Here is a 15996-nt window from a genome sequence, read left to right as displayed (position 1 = left end):
ATTTTGTAACTTTAAATAGTCAAGGGGCTCAACAAAGCAACACTCTATAGTCGAATGACCATTTTATAACTTTTAATAATCGAGGGACGTAATAAAGCAATACCCTATAGTCGAGGGACTATTTTCGTTCTTTACCCTAAAAAATTAATAATGATGTACTTATGTTGATGTGTCACCATATGGTAATATCATGCCATCAAAAAAATAAAAGTAAAAGAATATCACGTCAACAGTTCTGTTAATTTTTTAACTATGGGTTATCAAAATGAAATCAAAATATAATATTAGGTATGATTTTGAAAAGAAATAGTTGGGTGATAAAAATAGAACAACATTGATAGCTGAGATACTAAACGTATAGTTTACCCATATATCAATTCTCAAGTTTAAGTCATTTCATGAGATTTTCTTTTAACCAAATTCGGAATTGAAACAAATTTCTATGGATTTCTTACCTCATGTGTCCTATGCCTCCTCATGTGTCCCCCCAACGCTTGCCCGATCGTAAACTCGAGCCCGCAGATCGAGCACTCGTGCATCTTAGGTTTCTTCGGTTGTCGGCTCTCGGTCGACCCGTTATCTCCATCAATCAACTTCGGTTTCTTATGGCTGGCTCGGTGACCTCCTAGAGCTTGGAATGAAGCGAACTGCCGGTTACATATTTTGCACTCGAAAACCCTACTAGGGTTATTGTTGTTGTTGTTGTTGTTGAAGATGGCATGTTGATCATAATTGTTTCCTCCTTGTGAAAGGAGAATCAAGCAATTTGCCAAAGCTAAATTGCTCTCTATTTCACTAGGGAAACTCCTCTTCATACTTTTTTGTTTTTTGGGTGTGAACATGCAATAGGATATATAAATTTATAGGATGGTTTGAGAGAGAAGTTTTGTCATTTAAAGTTGACCTTTTGGAGTGACGTTTGTACCCGTTATAGAAAGGTTTTGAGTGTGAAATCAATTCGACCTACGGTCGTAAACGAGTTGAATCGAGCTTGAATTCTACTGAGTTCGATTTGACTTGAAAACTTTAAAATAAAACTTGATTCAACTTGAAAACTCGCGAGTTTGAAATTTTTAAATTCAACTTGAACTCGAAACCATGAATTGAAGCTCAAAAAACTTGAAATAAAAAAATATTAAATTTAATTCGGTTGAAACTCAAACTCGAAATTGAACCTTAAGTTCATGAAAATATCTTATACTGAATTTTTTTTAAAGAAATCAACACATAAATATTAATATTATTGACAATTTAATTTTAAAAAATAAAATTTTAATATATTATTTTTTGAATTGCTCGTGAGTTTTTATAATCGAATATCAAATAACTCGTTTCCGCTAATTAAAACTTATGAAATTCAGAATATTAGTTTCAAAACTCTCGTCTAATAGACTTTTAGGCTTCGAAACTCAAGACTTTGTATCAAAACTATACACTTTCGAAACCCATTAATTACCCCCCAAAACTTATGAAATTGTTGTTTTAAACCCATTTTGTGATTTGTATTGCTTCATAGTCCATATATTTGTCATGTTTTGTAATTTAGTCATTCAAATGATTATTTATGCATATTTGATTGATTGGATGTAATTTTAGTTATATCCGTTATTAAGTTGAACTCAGATTAGTCAATGTGACACTTTTGATATGATTTACGATTAAGCCAAAGTAGGGGTGTATTTTATTTGTGTCTATCTTATACGAAAATCTTATATTATCAATGCTTATGTGGCTACTCTAAAAAATATTTCTAGATCCACTATTGCGTTCGAACATAATAAAAAATGAAAAGATATCTACAATTAATTACGTGAGTTTTGAAGTGATATAAGTAAACGTCTTGATAGTTAGAATGGACGATGAGATTTTAAATCTTAAGTTGCTTGTTACTCTATCATTTTGCTCATTAAGTTTGCTTCACATAGCATTATAACTTTATATTTGATTAAGGGTAAGACCAGAAGAATGTCTCGAGTTCTGCCTAGAATAAGGTATAAGAAGCTCTGATGTCATCATTATAGCGAGAAAAAAATCATTTTATTGAGTAACCTAATTATTAAAAGTTACAAAATAATTTCTCAATTATAGTACATTGTTTTGTTGAACTATTTGATTATTAAAAGTTATAAAATGGTCACTCGATTATTCATATGTTTCAAACTCGTCTTTTTTCGTTAAAGAGATTGATGATAGACTGAGTTGGATGTTAGCATGCTAGCTGAGATATTGTTGAACTATGTTTTATAATATTTTGATATAACAAATTAAGGTAAAATATTTTTGGACTTGATTGAATTTGCTTAAAGTTTTCAAAAATAATTCAAAGCCCATTAAAATAGAATTTGAGCGCAAAATGCTTTTCTGGGTACGTAGTACCAATACTTTTCTTACAATATTGATATTATATGAACAATATTGATATTGTTCATGTGGTACCGATACCAAAGGTAAGAGAAGTATCGATACTTTCTAGATAGTATCGATACTACCATGTGTTTTCCGAATTGCTCAAATTCCAGAATGCAAAATAGGTATCGATACCCAAATGGGTACCGATACTACTTTACACGATAGTATTGATACCATGATCATAGTATCGATACTGGTCAAGTCCAACGGCTAATTTATTTAAAAATTATAAAGGAAGTATCAATACTCATTAAAGGAGTACCGATACTCCCTGTCCTGAGCAGTTTTATTTTGTAGAAAAATTATCCCCAATGGCTCCAAATCATCCCCAACAGCTAGAAACGGCCACAAACTCATTCCAACTTACAAAAACAAGTTGAGGTCACTTGAAGAAGAGAGAGAACACCTATCCAAGCAATCAAACACAAGAGAAGACTTTTTCATTCCTATTTTTCTTTTTCTTGTAAATATTAGTGTTTTAGTGAGCTTAATTTTGTAAACACCTACCTTTTAGACACCTACCTTTTAGAGGTTTTCTTGTTTACTCATTTTTATTCCTTTTGTAAAAGGGGAGTGGTTCTAGCTTCTCCTCTGAAAAGCTAGTGAGTGTAAAGGTTATCTCTTTATCCTGCAAAAAGAAAGAACAAATTAGTGAATTTATTAGAAAATCCTTAGTGAGAAGCTAAGGTAGTGGATGTAGACTTGATTGAGAAGTCAAACCACTATAAATCCTTGTGCCAATTGTCTATTATCTCCTTACTCCCTAAACTCAAAAACCCAATCCACCCCCTCTTGGCAATTTTCGGTCGTTCAATTGAACTTCATCGATAATCCCAACAGATATGATAGTTGTTTGAGATTTTGGGATCATATTTCATCATATCACGGTCAACAGGGTTAACTTCCAGTCCAAGCTACAGTTAATTTTTTAACATAAATAGATTAATTTAGAACATATGAATAACCGATTACTATTTTGTAACTTTTAATAGACATGCGACTCAACAAAGTAATTCTTCACGTCTTATACTCCGCGATAATTTTTTGATATTAAAAATGAATAATCAAGATGAATACAATCAATAAAATGAGTAATTCATTGAAAAAATTCAAATTTTAAAACGTACATATATATCTATCTTTGATATAAAGGTGGATCCGCGACTGCCTGTAGGTCATAATTTTCTTATACAAAAACTTGTTATTATCCAATTTCGAAGCGTACAAATTTTCAAATTTGTCTTACATTGTTCGTGCTTTTTTAAAATATTAATTAAAAGTTGTAAAATTAAAATTCTATTACTAATATAGCAAATATTTTCCTTAAATTAAATTGGGAATTCAATTCTAGATACATTTATGTATAATTTTCTGCAAACGTCATAAAGTCAAAATATTTTATTTATTAATCTGAATAAATATAATATAGTATATTTTAAAGATATCTCTTAATCTTTTAACATTCAAAATTTATACTTCTAATATCTAAGATGTTCGAACCCGAGATTTTGAGAACACGTGTTCATGCAGGTCAAATCAGTTAAAATGTTTAATGGAATGTTATCTAATTAGTATAAGGGCTTCTGCCAAAGCTATGCAATTTGTCTTATTTTTTTCCCGTTTCGTCATTGCTTATTAGATCTTTCACTGACAAAATTGCAACAACTTATAAATATATTATATTAGTTCAGAAAACATTCACAAATTAAATTCGGAATCCAATCATACGCAAATTTCAAAATAAGTTACAGACTCCGACATACATAAAAAATGAGAACTACATTCCTCCGAATTATAATTGTATTGTACTCTGCAAGCAACACTGAAAGAACTCCCACCTGATATCGATACTACACAGGAACGATTTTTTAACTTGAAAACAGAGTGAACTTTAGGAAAGCTCAGTAATACAATACTACCAACAAATGCTAAAGGCCGAGAAGATATATAAAAGTGTGACATTTCCTTAGTTATCCAGGCATATACATGTCACAGTAAAGAGTTGAGGTCTCACTAATTAATTCTTTAAGAACAGTCCTAAAGCTTACAAGTCAGAGGGAACATTTAGAGAGACAGATTCAAAAGATGGAGTTGGAAAGTCTAGCGTGTTCCAACAAAACTAGAAATATCAGTTTATTTCAGTAAAACAATTTTTTTTAAAACACGGTAATATCCTCCACCGGTACACCATATGCAGTCACCCAAAAATGCATTCATAAAGACTTACCCTATACCCGATAGGTATATTAGTCTAATAAAAATGATTAGAACAGAAAGGATTTACCAACTTGATCAGGGTTGAACCTCAGAAACTCCAAAACCCTAACCAGAAAGCACCCAAACAAAAATCAAATCATACAGATAGTAATCAGTAACCATTAATATCAGAATCAAGAGTTGGATGTATCCAGTATTAGAAACCAAATATCAGAAACCATGTTTTATTTTAATATCAGAGTCATACTTTTAAAAATCAGAGAAAAATATATATGTGCATCAAGAACACACTAGAGGATTAAGATAGTTTTCGGAGGAACATTGTGATTATCAGGAAAGGAAACACAAACTTCTACAATTTTATTGGATTTCAGAAACGATATATCTATTAAAAGGGTTCAATTACCTACATATCTAATCAGACATTTAGAAGTTGATACTTCGGAACCATTTATGATTTCAGGTGCACCAAAAGATAATAAGGAACCTTACATCAAAATTATTTCAGATTCAGATGTAATAGGAGTGATTTCATTACTCATGTCATCAAGGGAATTTGAATCATTTTGCTATTGGGAGAAAACTTGGTAATAGGAGAATAAAACGGAAATTTATAGTATTCCAAATTTATTTTCAGTTCTCCGGATTTTGAGTTAAATTGAACTATACATATCCTAAAATAACAATACTTGTCAATTACCGGGAACGATATACTTCACGAATATTCACTTCTTAATATCGACAACACTGGTTGAACTGATTACCTTTAGAAACATCATATAACATATCTTGAAGAGTCAAATAGTTATTCCAGTGGTATTTATTTTGTTTCTGCATTGCAACAATATCCAAGTAAGACCGACATGCTTAGGTCGTGCTCTAAAACCTTTAGAGGTGATTTAACCTTTAGGTTTGTCGGTGTTTTCAGAATTATCCAAAGACATTCACTTATTTCTAGGTCACAAAGGTATTTAAGTCATTTCGGTACTCAAGGTTATTTTATTCACTTCAGAGCTTGAATGTATTTTGGCCATTTTAAGGTCTAAAGGTATTTCGGTCATTTTAAAATGTTTCAATTCAATCGTATGCATCATTTCTAATAAATTTAATTATCAGATGATTATTTCAGAATCGAGAATTCTAAGTTCTTTATCATCTTAGAGGTCATAATAAGTTATCAGGCTTTTCTAGGCAAGACAAGCTTTTAACTGGTGAAACAATAGTTTTATCGGGTTAGGTATTACCTTTCAGGGTTATTTACACTTTCAGATACAATCCTTATCTTTTTACACCATAGGGGTAAGTTTTTAATTTCTTATCCATGCATTTTGGTATTAAAAACTTTTAATGAAATAGTCAAAGTTTAAGGATCCTTAGGTAATTGATTTACTGATTAATCACTGTACTTGGATTTATTTCTTATTGGTCTTATAATTTTTTCTGCAAGTCATCTGAGTCCTATTCCATTTCCTAACTTGTTCCAATACCAATGTGTTCCAAAAGCATATAGAAAGTAGTAAAGTATTATCTCGATTTTTGAGCTACATCGTTTGATAAATTAAACTCCTTTTGATTTCCCTTGAACTTGATTTCGACGTCCCATAAAGTCTCAAATACATAGCAAAATAACTTACATAAGAAGTAGAACTTAATTGGGAAAATTATTCGAAGCTTCTCATGTTTGAATTTGGCGAAATAAACTCCAAAAATAGACTCAAGACGTTAAAAAATAGTTGGTCACGAAAAAAGTCAACGGTCGATCAACGCATGTCAACACTGGTCAACGGTTAGGTCAATGGCTTGGCTCAGGCGCGTCTTAACTTGGCTCAGGCATGACTCAACTCGGTTTAAGTGGTCTGGACCGGTTCTTGAATTCTCCCCAATCTCCGAAGAAGCCCCATGCGTAGAGGCAGCATGTAAGGGCGCGTGCAGCGGCGAGAAATGGTGGGGAAGGCGACCGATTGCTCCAGATTTCATATCTCACCAACAACAATCGAGATCAACCCAAGAATCAAGCCAAAATGATGTAAAATGAGAGAAAAAAGAGATCGAAGCACTTTCCATGGCGGACGACGAGAGGGTGACGATGGGGGAACATGGTTGACTGGGTTTTGGTCGGAAAGATGAGAGGACTTCAGCGGTGGTGGCGGTGAGACGAACGGACGGTCGGAGTGACCGAAAATCACGAAAACTCATTGCGGCGACTTGGTTCTCCGATGAGCATTCAAACACCGATTCACAGCAAACGATATCGATCCTCGGTGAGTTCTCGATAAGGTTTTGGTCGGACGACGATGGCGGTCGCTCTGATGGGGGCAGTGCACGACACAGTTGGCCGGATGGTTGTCAAACGTGCTTCGACGGTGAAATGCAATTGCTTACCATGATTTGGGAATTTTAATTTTTAGGGATTTGGTTTCTAGCTTTTTGGTTCAAATGGGGAGATATTTGATCTAGCTAAAATAATAAAAGATAGCTTTTATTATTTTATTAATCAACAGTTGCCTAGCCTTTTTGGTAGGAGTAAGGTTAGCCATACTCTATGCCCCGTTTCAATTTTTCATTGCAGCATATTTTCATTTTTTCCCCCTTAGCTGATAAAAGAGGGCCAAATCCAAGTTCAGGTTCTTAAACTTTTATATCTTTCGAAAACAGATCTACATCTTTAAGATCTTTCAATTCAGTCCCCAAAATATACTAATTAAACATTTAAAATTAAGTTTAAAAGTTAGCGTGTGACATTACTAGGCACAACGTCGTTTTTAGCGACAAAATCCTAAGAGATCTTTTAATTTGGTCCCCAAAATATACTAATTAAACATTTAAAATTAAGTTTAAAAGTTGGGGCGTGATATTACTACCCACGACGTCGTTTTTAGCGACAAAATCCTAAGATTTCGTATGTCGGCAGAAGTGTCTTTGTTTTTGCTTGAAGTTCATGATGTTCGTATTTTTTGGTAATACGATGAAATTCATTAAAATTTGAATTATTAAATTATTGGTATGAATCCGTGATTATATCGATGTGGTTAATAATTTATCTCCTTTAGTTTGAATAAAAAATTGTAGTTAGTGTTTATGTTTTATATCTTTGTTAGGGGTGTTTATCGAGCGAGTCGATTACGAGTTGGACATTGTTTGACTTGCGTTCGTTAAAACAATTTGTTGTTCAACTCATGTTTGTTAAGAAAATATGTTACTCGTCTCGTTGCTCATTAAGCTCACCGAATTTTTTACCTTCCTTTTTTAACTATAGATAAAATATACTAATATTATATAGAGTTTAATATAAACATAAATTAATAAATTTAACTCAAAAAATTATCAAAATAGCGTATGAAATAATTTCAAAGTCTAAACTCCAAAATAACAATCCACAAATGTATTAAAATAATTTCATTGTCTATTAGTAAATTAATTATTTTTAATGAAATATTTTTTAAAGAAAATTACTAAAAAATTTAACAAACTGCTTATGAACTTATTGAATCGAGTTGGACTTTGCTCGAATCAACTCGTTAAGGTCTCGAGTCTATCTCGAGTTAGAGTCAAGTCACCCAGTCTAGTTTTTATCGCATTTTGACCGAGTCGAATCTCGAGAACTAGTCTCTACAAGGAGATAGAAAAGGATGGGTGAAAAAAGTGGTTTTAGATACTTCTCTCGATCTTGACTAAGAGATTTATAATGACCTTTAGTATTGATATCAATGTAGGATTATTATAACTATTCATTGGCTAATAAGAACAATAAAATATGACTGATCAATAATAAAATTTAATTTTAACAAATCACAATAAAATATGACTGATCAATAATAAAATTTAATTTTAATATGCCCTATAGGAAATTGTTTTTTAGTCCTCCGATAATTAAAAGTTACGAAATGGTCACTCGGCTGTTCATTTTGTTTCAAACTCATCATTTTTCGTTAAAAATTGATAGTGGTTTGAGTTGTATGTCAACCTGCTAACTGGGATATGATAGTCGTTTGAGATTTTGAGATCATATTATATCATATATCAGTTAACAGGTTAACGTCCAACTCAAATTACCATCATTTTTAATGGAAAAATGATGGGTTTGGAACACAATGAATAGACGGGTGACCATTTTGTAACTTTAACTAGTTAGGGGCTTAAAAAGCAATGTTTTATTATCCGGGACCATTTTGTAACATTTACTAGTTGAAAGACTCAATAAAACAACACCCTATAATCGAATGACCATTTATGTATTTTATCCTAGATTCTTAGTAATGACTTTTAAGATTAGTGTGCGGTAGATAAAGGTGTTCAATCGGTCGGTTTGATTAACTGAATCGAACTGGCCAAAAATCATTAATCAAAATTTTTTATCTTTAACAAAAAAATCATTAATCGAACCGAAATTTTTCAAAATAATTTTAATCGAACCCAAAAAAACTCGGTTAATGTTTTAAAATAAGGATTTTTTTACTTAAAAGGAAACGTTAGACGATCAGAATGCTCCATAATAAAAGGATTTGGATCAAAGTGAATATTTAGTCAATCTAGGTCTTTCTGCCCTAAAATGAAACGTGAAAGTCAAAATACTCCCCAAAAAAATAAGAACCAAAATGACTATTTTAATAAACGTTAGAAGACAATTTTAGTATTGTATCTAAGAAATTGAACTCGACATTGATCGGAGTTTCACTATCAAATTTCAAGGACTAAACTTTTCATATACATAATTTAAGTTTGGCTCAACCAAGGACTAAACTGTTAATTTTTTCCGAGTCGAACTCAAATAGCTAGCAAGGCAAATATTAGTTTATGCCTGTCAGTATACCTCATGCTTTCTTCTGCTTCCAACCTGCAGAGCCATTCCTTCATGTATTAATGGCTATTGTCCAAACTGTTAATGAACTACCATCTCGATTATTCGATATCCGAAAAACGACACTGCGATCTGATTTCTAGTTCCAGATATTAAGGAAAGCTTTAAATAAGAATCAATATCTGCACATTTGATGAAATATCAGATGATAAAAACTAGATGTTCCACTATCAAAGCTGAAAATAGATCAAATGTTTCAAAATAGTTCTTTCCGGTTTGTCGACCGGAAGTAAATCGATGGAAATTCATGTTTCGGGACTCGCTCCCGCTGCGAATTACGATAAATGGGGAACTTACCATGGTGGAGAGAAGAGTGACATGTTCTTTCAGGATGGCAGTTTTCCTGTTAAGTAGAGAGAGAGCTCGTCTCTCGTAACCGAGGCAGACGGGTTGAATGATTCACAACTTTGTCGACGATAACCGATGTCATGGTGATGGGAGAGTGACATCTCGTCCAGCACTTCATCCTCGAGATCGATAAGAATATTGTGCAACAAGCAGCAAACGAGAACGATTCTTGGCAATCTGTTCCTATCGGGCATCCACATTACTCCATGTATTATTCTCCACATCTCCTTGAGCCTCGCCAGAGCCATCTGCGCTACCATTCTGGTCGCAGCGTGTCTTTTATTGAATTCGATTTGAAGATCCGAGAGACCTTTTCCTTGATAAGGAGTAAAAAGCCATGGCAAAAGGGGAAAGCCTGCGTCCCCTATTATATATTCTTGTATTTCGGTTCCTTTGGAAATGTTTAGCTTCTTTCCGTTTAGCCTCTTTCCTTCTTCGGAAAGCCTGAATAAACCCGAGCTCCTGAGGACAACGGCATCACTTAAACTCCCTGGCCACCCGGCAATCACATCACGGATTCTCATCTCAGGGTCCACAACCGCCTGCAAAACCATGCTGTAGTTCTTCTCCTGATCGAACCAGACATGATTTGAAGGGTCCATCGTAGGCAGAGTCATGAGAACGTGCGTGATGTCGATTGCACCACAGCAATTAGGAAGGGCCCTTATTTTCTCGAACTTGGACTTTATTTCCTCCATCTCTATTTCATTCGAAGGCCAACTGAGATGGTGCAGCCCTCTTTCCTCCATGGCTTCGACAAACCGCCAGGTTATCTGAGAAACAGTGGATTGATTCATCCCGAAAGTATCTCCAATGATCGATAACGATTCGCCAGAGCTAAGCCTTCTAAGAGCAACAGCAACTTGATCATTTAGAGACAGAGGCTTCCCGTTTATATCGGTGTAGCTCGATTGCCTAGCCATCAGATCTTGCTTCACTAGAGAACAGATGTAGTTGAATGTCTTTCTTGAAATTCTGAAAACCGATTCGAAACTTTTTGAACCCTTCGATTGAGATAAAGGACCTATAAAACAGTTGATGTAAGAACACTAACTTAATCCGCTATAATCAGTGGATATTAACCTTGAATTCAAACAATATCACATACAAATAGAAGTTCAAAACAAGAACAAAAAGCACATATCTCCTTTATTTTCAACACACAAGACGAAGCTAATCGGATAATTTAGCATGTTCTTACCACCTACACGCAATATATCCTCGAGCTTGTTGTCGATAACAAAATGAGTATTTAAGCACATTAGCGACTACGACAAACGATGACCCATAGAACAAAGTGAAGTGTTGTCTTTACATAAGCAAAAGTAGCACATACATGAAGATATAAACATCAACAACCACGGTCAAGCTCTGAGTACAATTTGCATGATGAGGCAAGATAAGCCCTCAAGCAGTGTATGGCGTTTAAGCTCCTCGTAAGGTCGCGTTCTAGACCACTGAACAGACTACTCCGGACGAACAAAACCAAGTTTCAGTCAAAACGATAAGTTACAATACAGAATCGATACGAACATGTATAGCACTCATCTGATTGTAATTCAATAAACAGACATTTACAAGCAAGAAACAACTATAATGTATGAACTGCAACACCAAGTGGGAAGTTAATTGCCCATTGCTTAGCCAGTCATGACAGCCATGACAAATAGAGTTGAGAAAAAAGCCTAAGATTACCGGCATGAAACACGAAAATGTGAAATACATTTCGTACCGAGTTTTAAGGGATGTTTCCTAACAGCATTACACTCAAATGACCTCAAAAACATCAATTTACTCACTGAAGTTGTACTTTCAATGCCCTAAATCTGAAATTTTACCTAACAGATGCCTACTGGTACACTTCATAGGGATAACCAATTTCCCAGCAATGCAAAACAAATCACAAATCCAAAATACCATATCCATAAAGCTTCAAACTTGCTAAGATTTTTAACCAGCCAAAGCTCTAATCTCATACAATTCTTACACAAACATGATATATTCATGAATCTGATCAAATTAAAAGAAACCCATTAGGATCCAAGTCATGAAATTTCATTCAACGCAAAGCAAAATTGATGAAACTGACAAATAACAGATTCAAATACCTGAAATCCTCTTGGAGAACTCGTCCCACAATCCAAAGGCTGAGGTTGAGGCCCCAAAGAAGGAACAATGGTGGAAGAAGAAGAAGAGGTAAGAGGTTCTGTTCAACCACCTTCTTGTCGGTTGCCTTTTTCTTCTCTTGAACCCTTTAATGGGTCCCATTGAAGAGAAACACAACACCTTCAGATGGGTTTAACTAGGAAGAACTTCAAAGCAGCTAACAACAAAGATCAAAAGAATCTCAGGGCAAAAAGATTGGGTTTTGGGTTTTTAGATTTGGGGCTTGAATGCAATTATAAGTGGCTGAATGAAGAACAAGATAAAGGACTTTGAGAAGACCAAAACACAAAGAGAATAGTTCACTAGGTACTATGTAGGCATTAGGCAAGTGACGTTGAGTGATTTCCTTTGTTATTTAAGGAAACACAATGTGGAGGAAGAAAGTTGAAACAAGCTACATAATCTTTCGATGGTAATTGACCTCAAGGACCAGGTGATTTATATATATATATATATATATATATATATATATACACACACATATTCTAAATTACATTAATTTTGCTATATGTAATATAAAAATGGAATGTTATAAATGAAGAACACTTAATTCTCTATTAAGGGAATGGATGCTCAAACAAGAGATCTAGTGATATAATCAATAAAGAAGGCTTAATTATAAAATAAGTTTTAAAACTATTGTGTTTTCTAAATAGGTGTCAATTTTTTTTTTATTATCTAGATGTCTAACGTTACAAACGTAACATTTTAGGTGTCCGAGTCATAACGACAATTAAATTTCACCGTTAAGCGAAAATAACCTCCTCCTCGATAGACTCGCCCGTCACTTGGAATTATGATTCCAACCATGTTATCTGTACTCGAAAGCCATCGATGACATCAGATGGTGGCCATTTTTCCAAAACTTTGTAGACCAACGATGTGGGGTCGTACATGTTCTGACTCACCACGGGACTTCATTCATAGGAACACTGAGATGGTAAGCGGCGTCTTCCAAAGTAATCGTCGCTTCACTACTTAGGAAGTGGAACAAGTGCATCTCGGGCACTAACGTTCGAACAGAGCCTCAATCAATGTCGGGTACAACTTGAAGCCACACACAAATATGGTCGGAAATAGACCGTATTACTGCAGATATCACGGTCCGTTGATGTGACTTTCCATATGTCATCCTGAATTTATGAATATTTCATTCATCATCTGGTCGGCGTACGATCGACAAAACATTGACGTTATCTAGGCACAACATATATTCTCGAGTTGCCATTATTTTAGATGACGAGTTTGGTGTTCACTGTAGAGAATGTCCTAGTTTCAAAAATAAAATTTATATTTGCCTATACCCTAAATAATTAACCCTTGGGGTATTGGGCAAAAAAACTGCTCCATTGTTAATATCTTGGCTTTCATAAAAAATTATACTAGCCCATTAATACTCTAATTATAACACTATATTTTGGTTATGACTTCAATTGTCATTGAACCGTTAAAACTCAAACGCTGTGATGACATGAACAAAACGATATCGTTTTGGTGTAGTTATTGATGCCTAAAACTAAATCGTTTTAAGTGTTAAACTTTAATGATGTATCAATTTTGTCACTAAACTTTTAAACAATTCAATTTTTGTACTGCACTTTCTAGTCGTCATCGAAAAACTAATCATCTTTGTCACTAAACGTCAATACTTCACTCATCTTTCTTTTTCTAATATGTTTTCAAAATTTTGAACGGTAAGAAGCATTATTTCGAAAAGATGGCCAACATAAGCCAAAACTAGTGTCATCGGACGGTAGATCAGAATATAAGCACATCGAGTCTTTAAATGAATTTTCATCAATTTTGAGCAAGTTTCGTGAAAACTCAATTCTAAGAGAAGAATAGCGAGTGGAATATGAACTTGTACTGCACTTTTCTAGTCGTCATCGAAAAACTAATCATCTTTTGTCACTAAAACGTCAATACTTCACTCATCTTCTTTTTCTAAGATATGTTTTCACAAAACACATTCAAAATCGATGAAATTAAACGAAAAAATTCCTATCTTTTTAAAGGGTTAGAGGGCTTTCTTAGATTTAAGAAATTTGGGGTGTTTGTTCAAAATTTTGAACGGTAAGAACATTATTTCGAAAAGATGGCCAACATAAGCCAAACTAGTGTCTCGGACGGTAGATCAGAATATAAGCACATCGAGTCTTTAAATGAATTTCATCATTTTGAGCAAGTTTCGTGAAAACTCATTCTAAGAGAAGAATAGCGAGTGGAATATGAACATTTTGATACTTGTCTTATTGCGAAATACGACTAGTGACGAGCAATAATTGAATGTCGACAACTATCGAAAATATTAGTGTAAAAAATTGAATATTTTTAAAGTTAATGTAAAACCGATACAACATGAAGTTATGTGTCTAAAACAACGCTATTTTGAGCATCAGTAGTCACACCAAAATAACATTATTTATCCACAACTCACACGACAAAAAGATCAATCTATATTATCATGTCGTTAAAATTTAACGATCGAATAGTATAATTAAAATCAAAACTAAAATTAGGTTATAATTAAAAAATTAAAAGTTGAATAATATAAACGATACTCAGTTAAAATTTATCGGTATAAATATAGTTGACCTATTTTGGGTCAGGTATCAGTAACTTTACAGCTAATAAATGGGTCCGATCACCACGTGTGTGGCTGGGATTTGATAATAGAAGCGGACATAATGATTGATGGGACCGGGTTTGATGATCGCATGGTGTGAGGTCCATTGAGAGTCTCGTAGAGGCTTTTGAAAATCTTAAATGGGCCCATAGTAAAGGCTTTTTGGTATGGTTGTAAATGGTCTACTGGGACCCAACTACTAGTATTTAATTAATTCAATTTAGACACTTGATAATCTTAAATTCTAGGATCAATTAAGTTTTATTAAAACGTATAAAATCAAAGGAAAAAAACATAATGGTTCACTAATAAGATAATGTTTTATGAGTTCTTTGATCATTAAAAGTTACAAATAGTACCCGACTAGGGAGTTGCTTTGTTGAGTTCCACAATTTTAAAAGTTACAAAATGGTCACTAATATTCATTATATGCCAACTCATCATTTTTCGTTAAATTTTTTACGGCAGTCTGAGCTGCATGCTGGCTAAGATATGATAATATTATCTCATAATCTCAAATGACTATCATATCTCAGTCAACTCGTTAATTTCTTAATAGAAAAGGGTTGAACATAATGAATAGTCGAGTGACAATTTTGTAACTTTTAATAGTCGAGAGACTCAACAAAACAACTCCCTATAGTTAGTAGACCATTTTGTAATTTTTAATAATTAAAGAACCTAATCAAATAATATTGTATAGTAAGAGGACCATTGTACTTTACTTTTTTATTAACTTTATATTCTAAAATTATAATAGTCCCCAAAATAATAAAATAAACAAATAATGTGAGCAAACATGGGCTGTGGACAATATGAGATGTCAAATGTAAATGTCACATCAATCCCCAAATTAATAATTCATTGATCTTTTTCTCATCAACCAATTATTCTTGTCGATTATTATTAAAAAAACATTAGGGTAAATTAGTACTTAAATTTTGATCAATTTTAGTATTTAAATTTTTAATTTTTCATTTAATTTTTAATTTTTAATTTATTTTAGTACATGTCGTTAAAAGTTTAACGCATTTAGTACATAAATTATCAGTTTTAGTCCGTTTTAGCATTTAAACTTTTATCTTTTCCAAAACTTACGTTTAAATTTTGAACGAGTACTAAAATGAAGCAAAAACTAAAGTTTTTAACGACGGATTATTAAAATGAAACACAAATAAACACTAGGTATAATTTTGGAAAAATTAAAAATTAGATACTTAAATGCATCAAAATTAATAGTTTAAGTACTAACATGTAATTTACCCAAGAAATGATATAATCCTTGTCGCCAATATTTCACATACTAGAAAATATATTTTATTTGGTTTTAGATTTGCAATTTACGTTGCATGAACATTTACGTAACTTATAC

The 15996-nt window shown here is 33.2% G+C and overlaps 1 protein-coding gene and 1 pseudogene across 1 annotated transcript; both read right to left on the bottom strand.

Moving 5' to 3' along the window:
* Positions 1-440: 440 nt before the first annotated feature.
* On the bottom strand, positions 441-815 carry LOC120156055 (zinc finger protein ZAT12-like). Its single transcript, XM_039167466.1, has one exon. The coding sequence runs from the start codon at positions 813-815 to the stop codon at positions 441-443; it is 375 nt and encodes a 124-aa protein (XP_039023397.1).
* An 8892-nt stretch (positions 816-9707) lies between these two features.
* LOC120156153 lies at positions 9708-12318 on the bottom strand (annotated as a pseudogene).
* Positions 12319-15996: the final 3678 nt, after the last annotated feature.

This window comes from Hibiscus syriacus, unplaced genomic scaffold (assembly GCF_006381635.1).
Source record: "Hibiscus syriacus cultivar Baekdansim isolate YM2019G1 unplaced genomic scaffold, ASM638163v2 tig00111213_pilon, whole genome shotgun sequence".
Taxonomy (NCBI): Eukaryota; Viridiplantae; Streptophyta; class Magnoliopsida; order Malvales; family Malvaceae; genus Hibiscus; species Hibiscus syriacus.
This window is presented reverse-complemented; position numbering and strand designations above follow the sequence as displayed.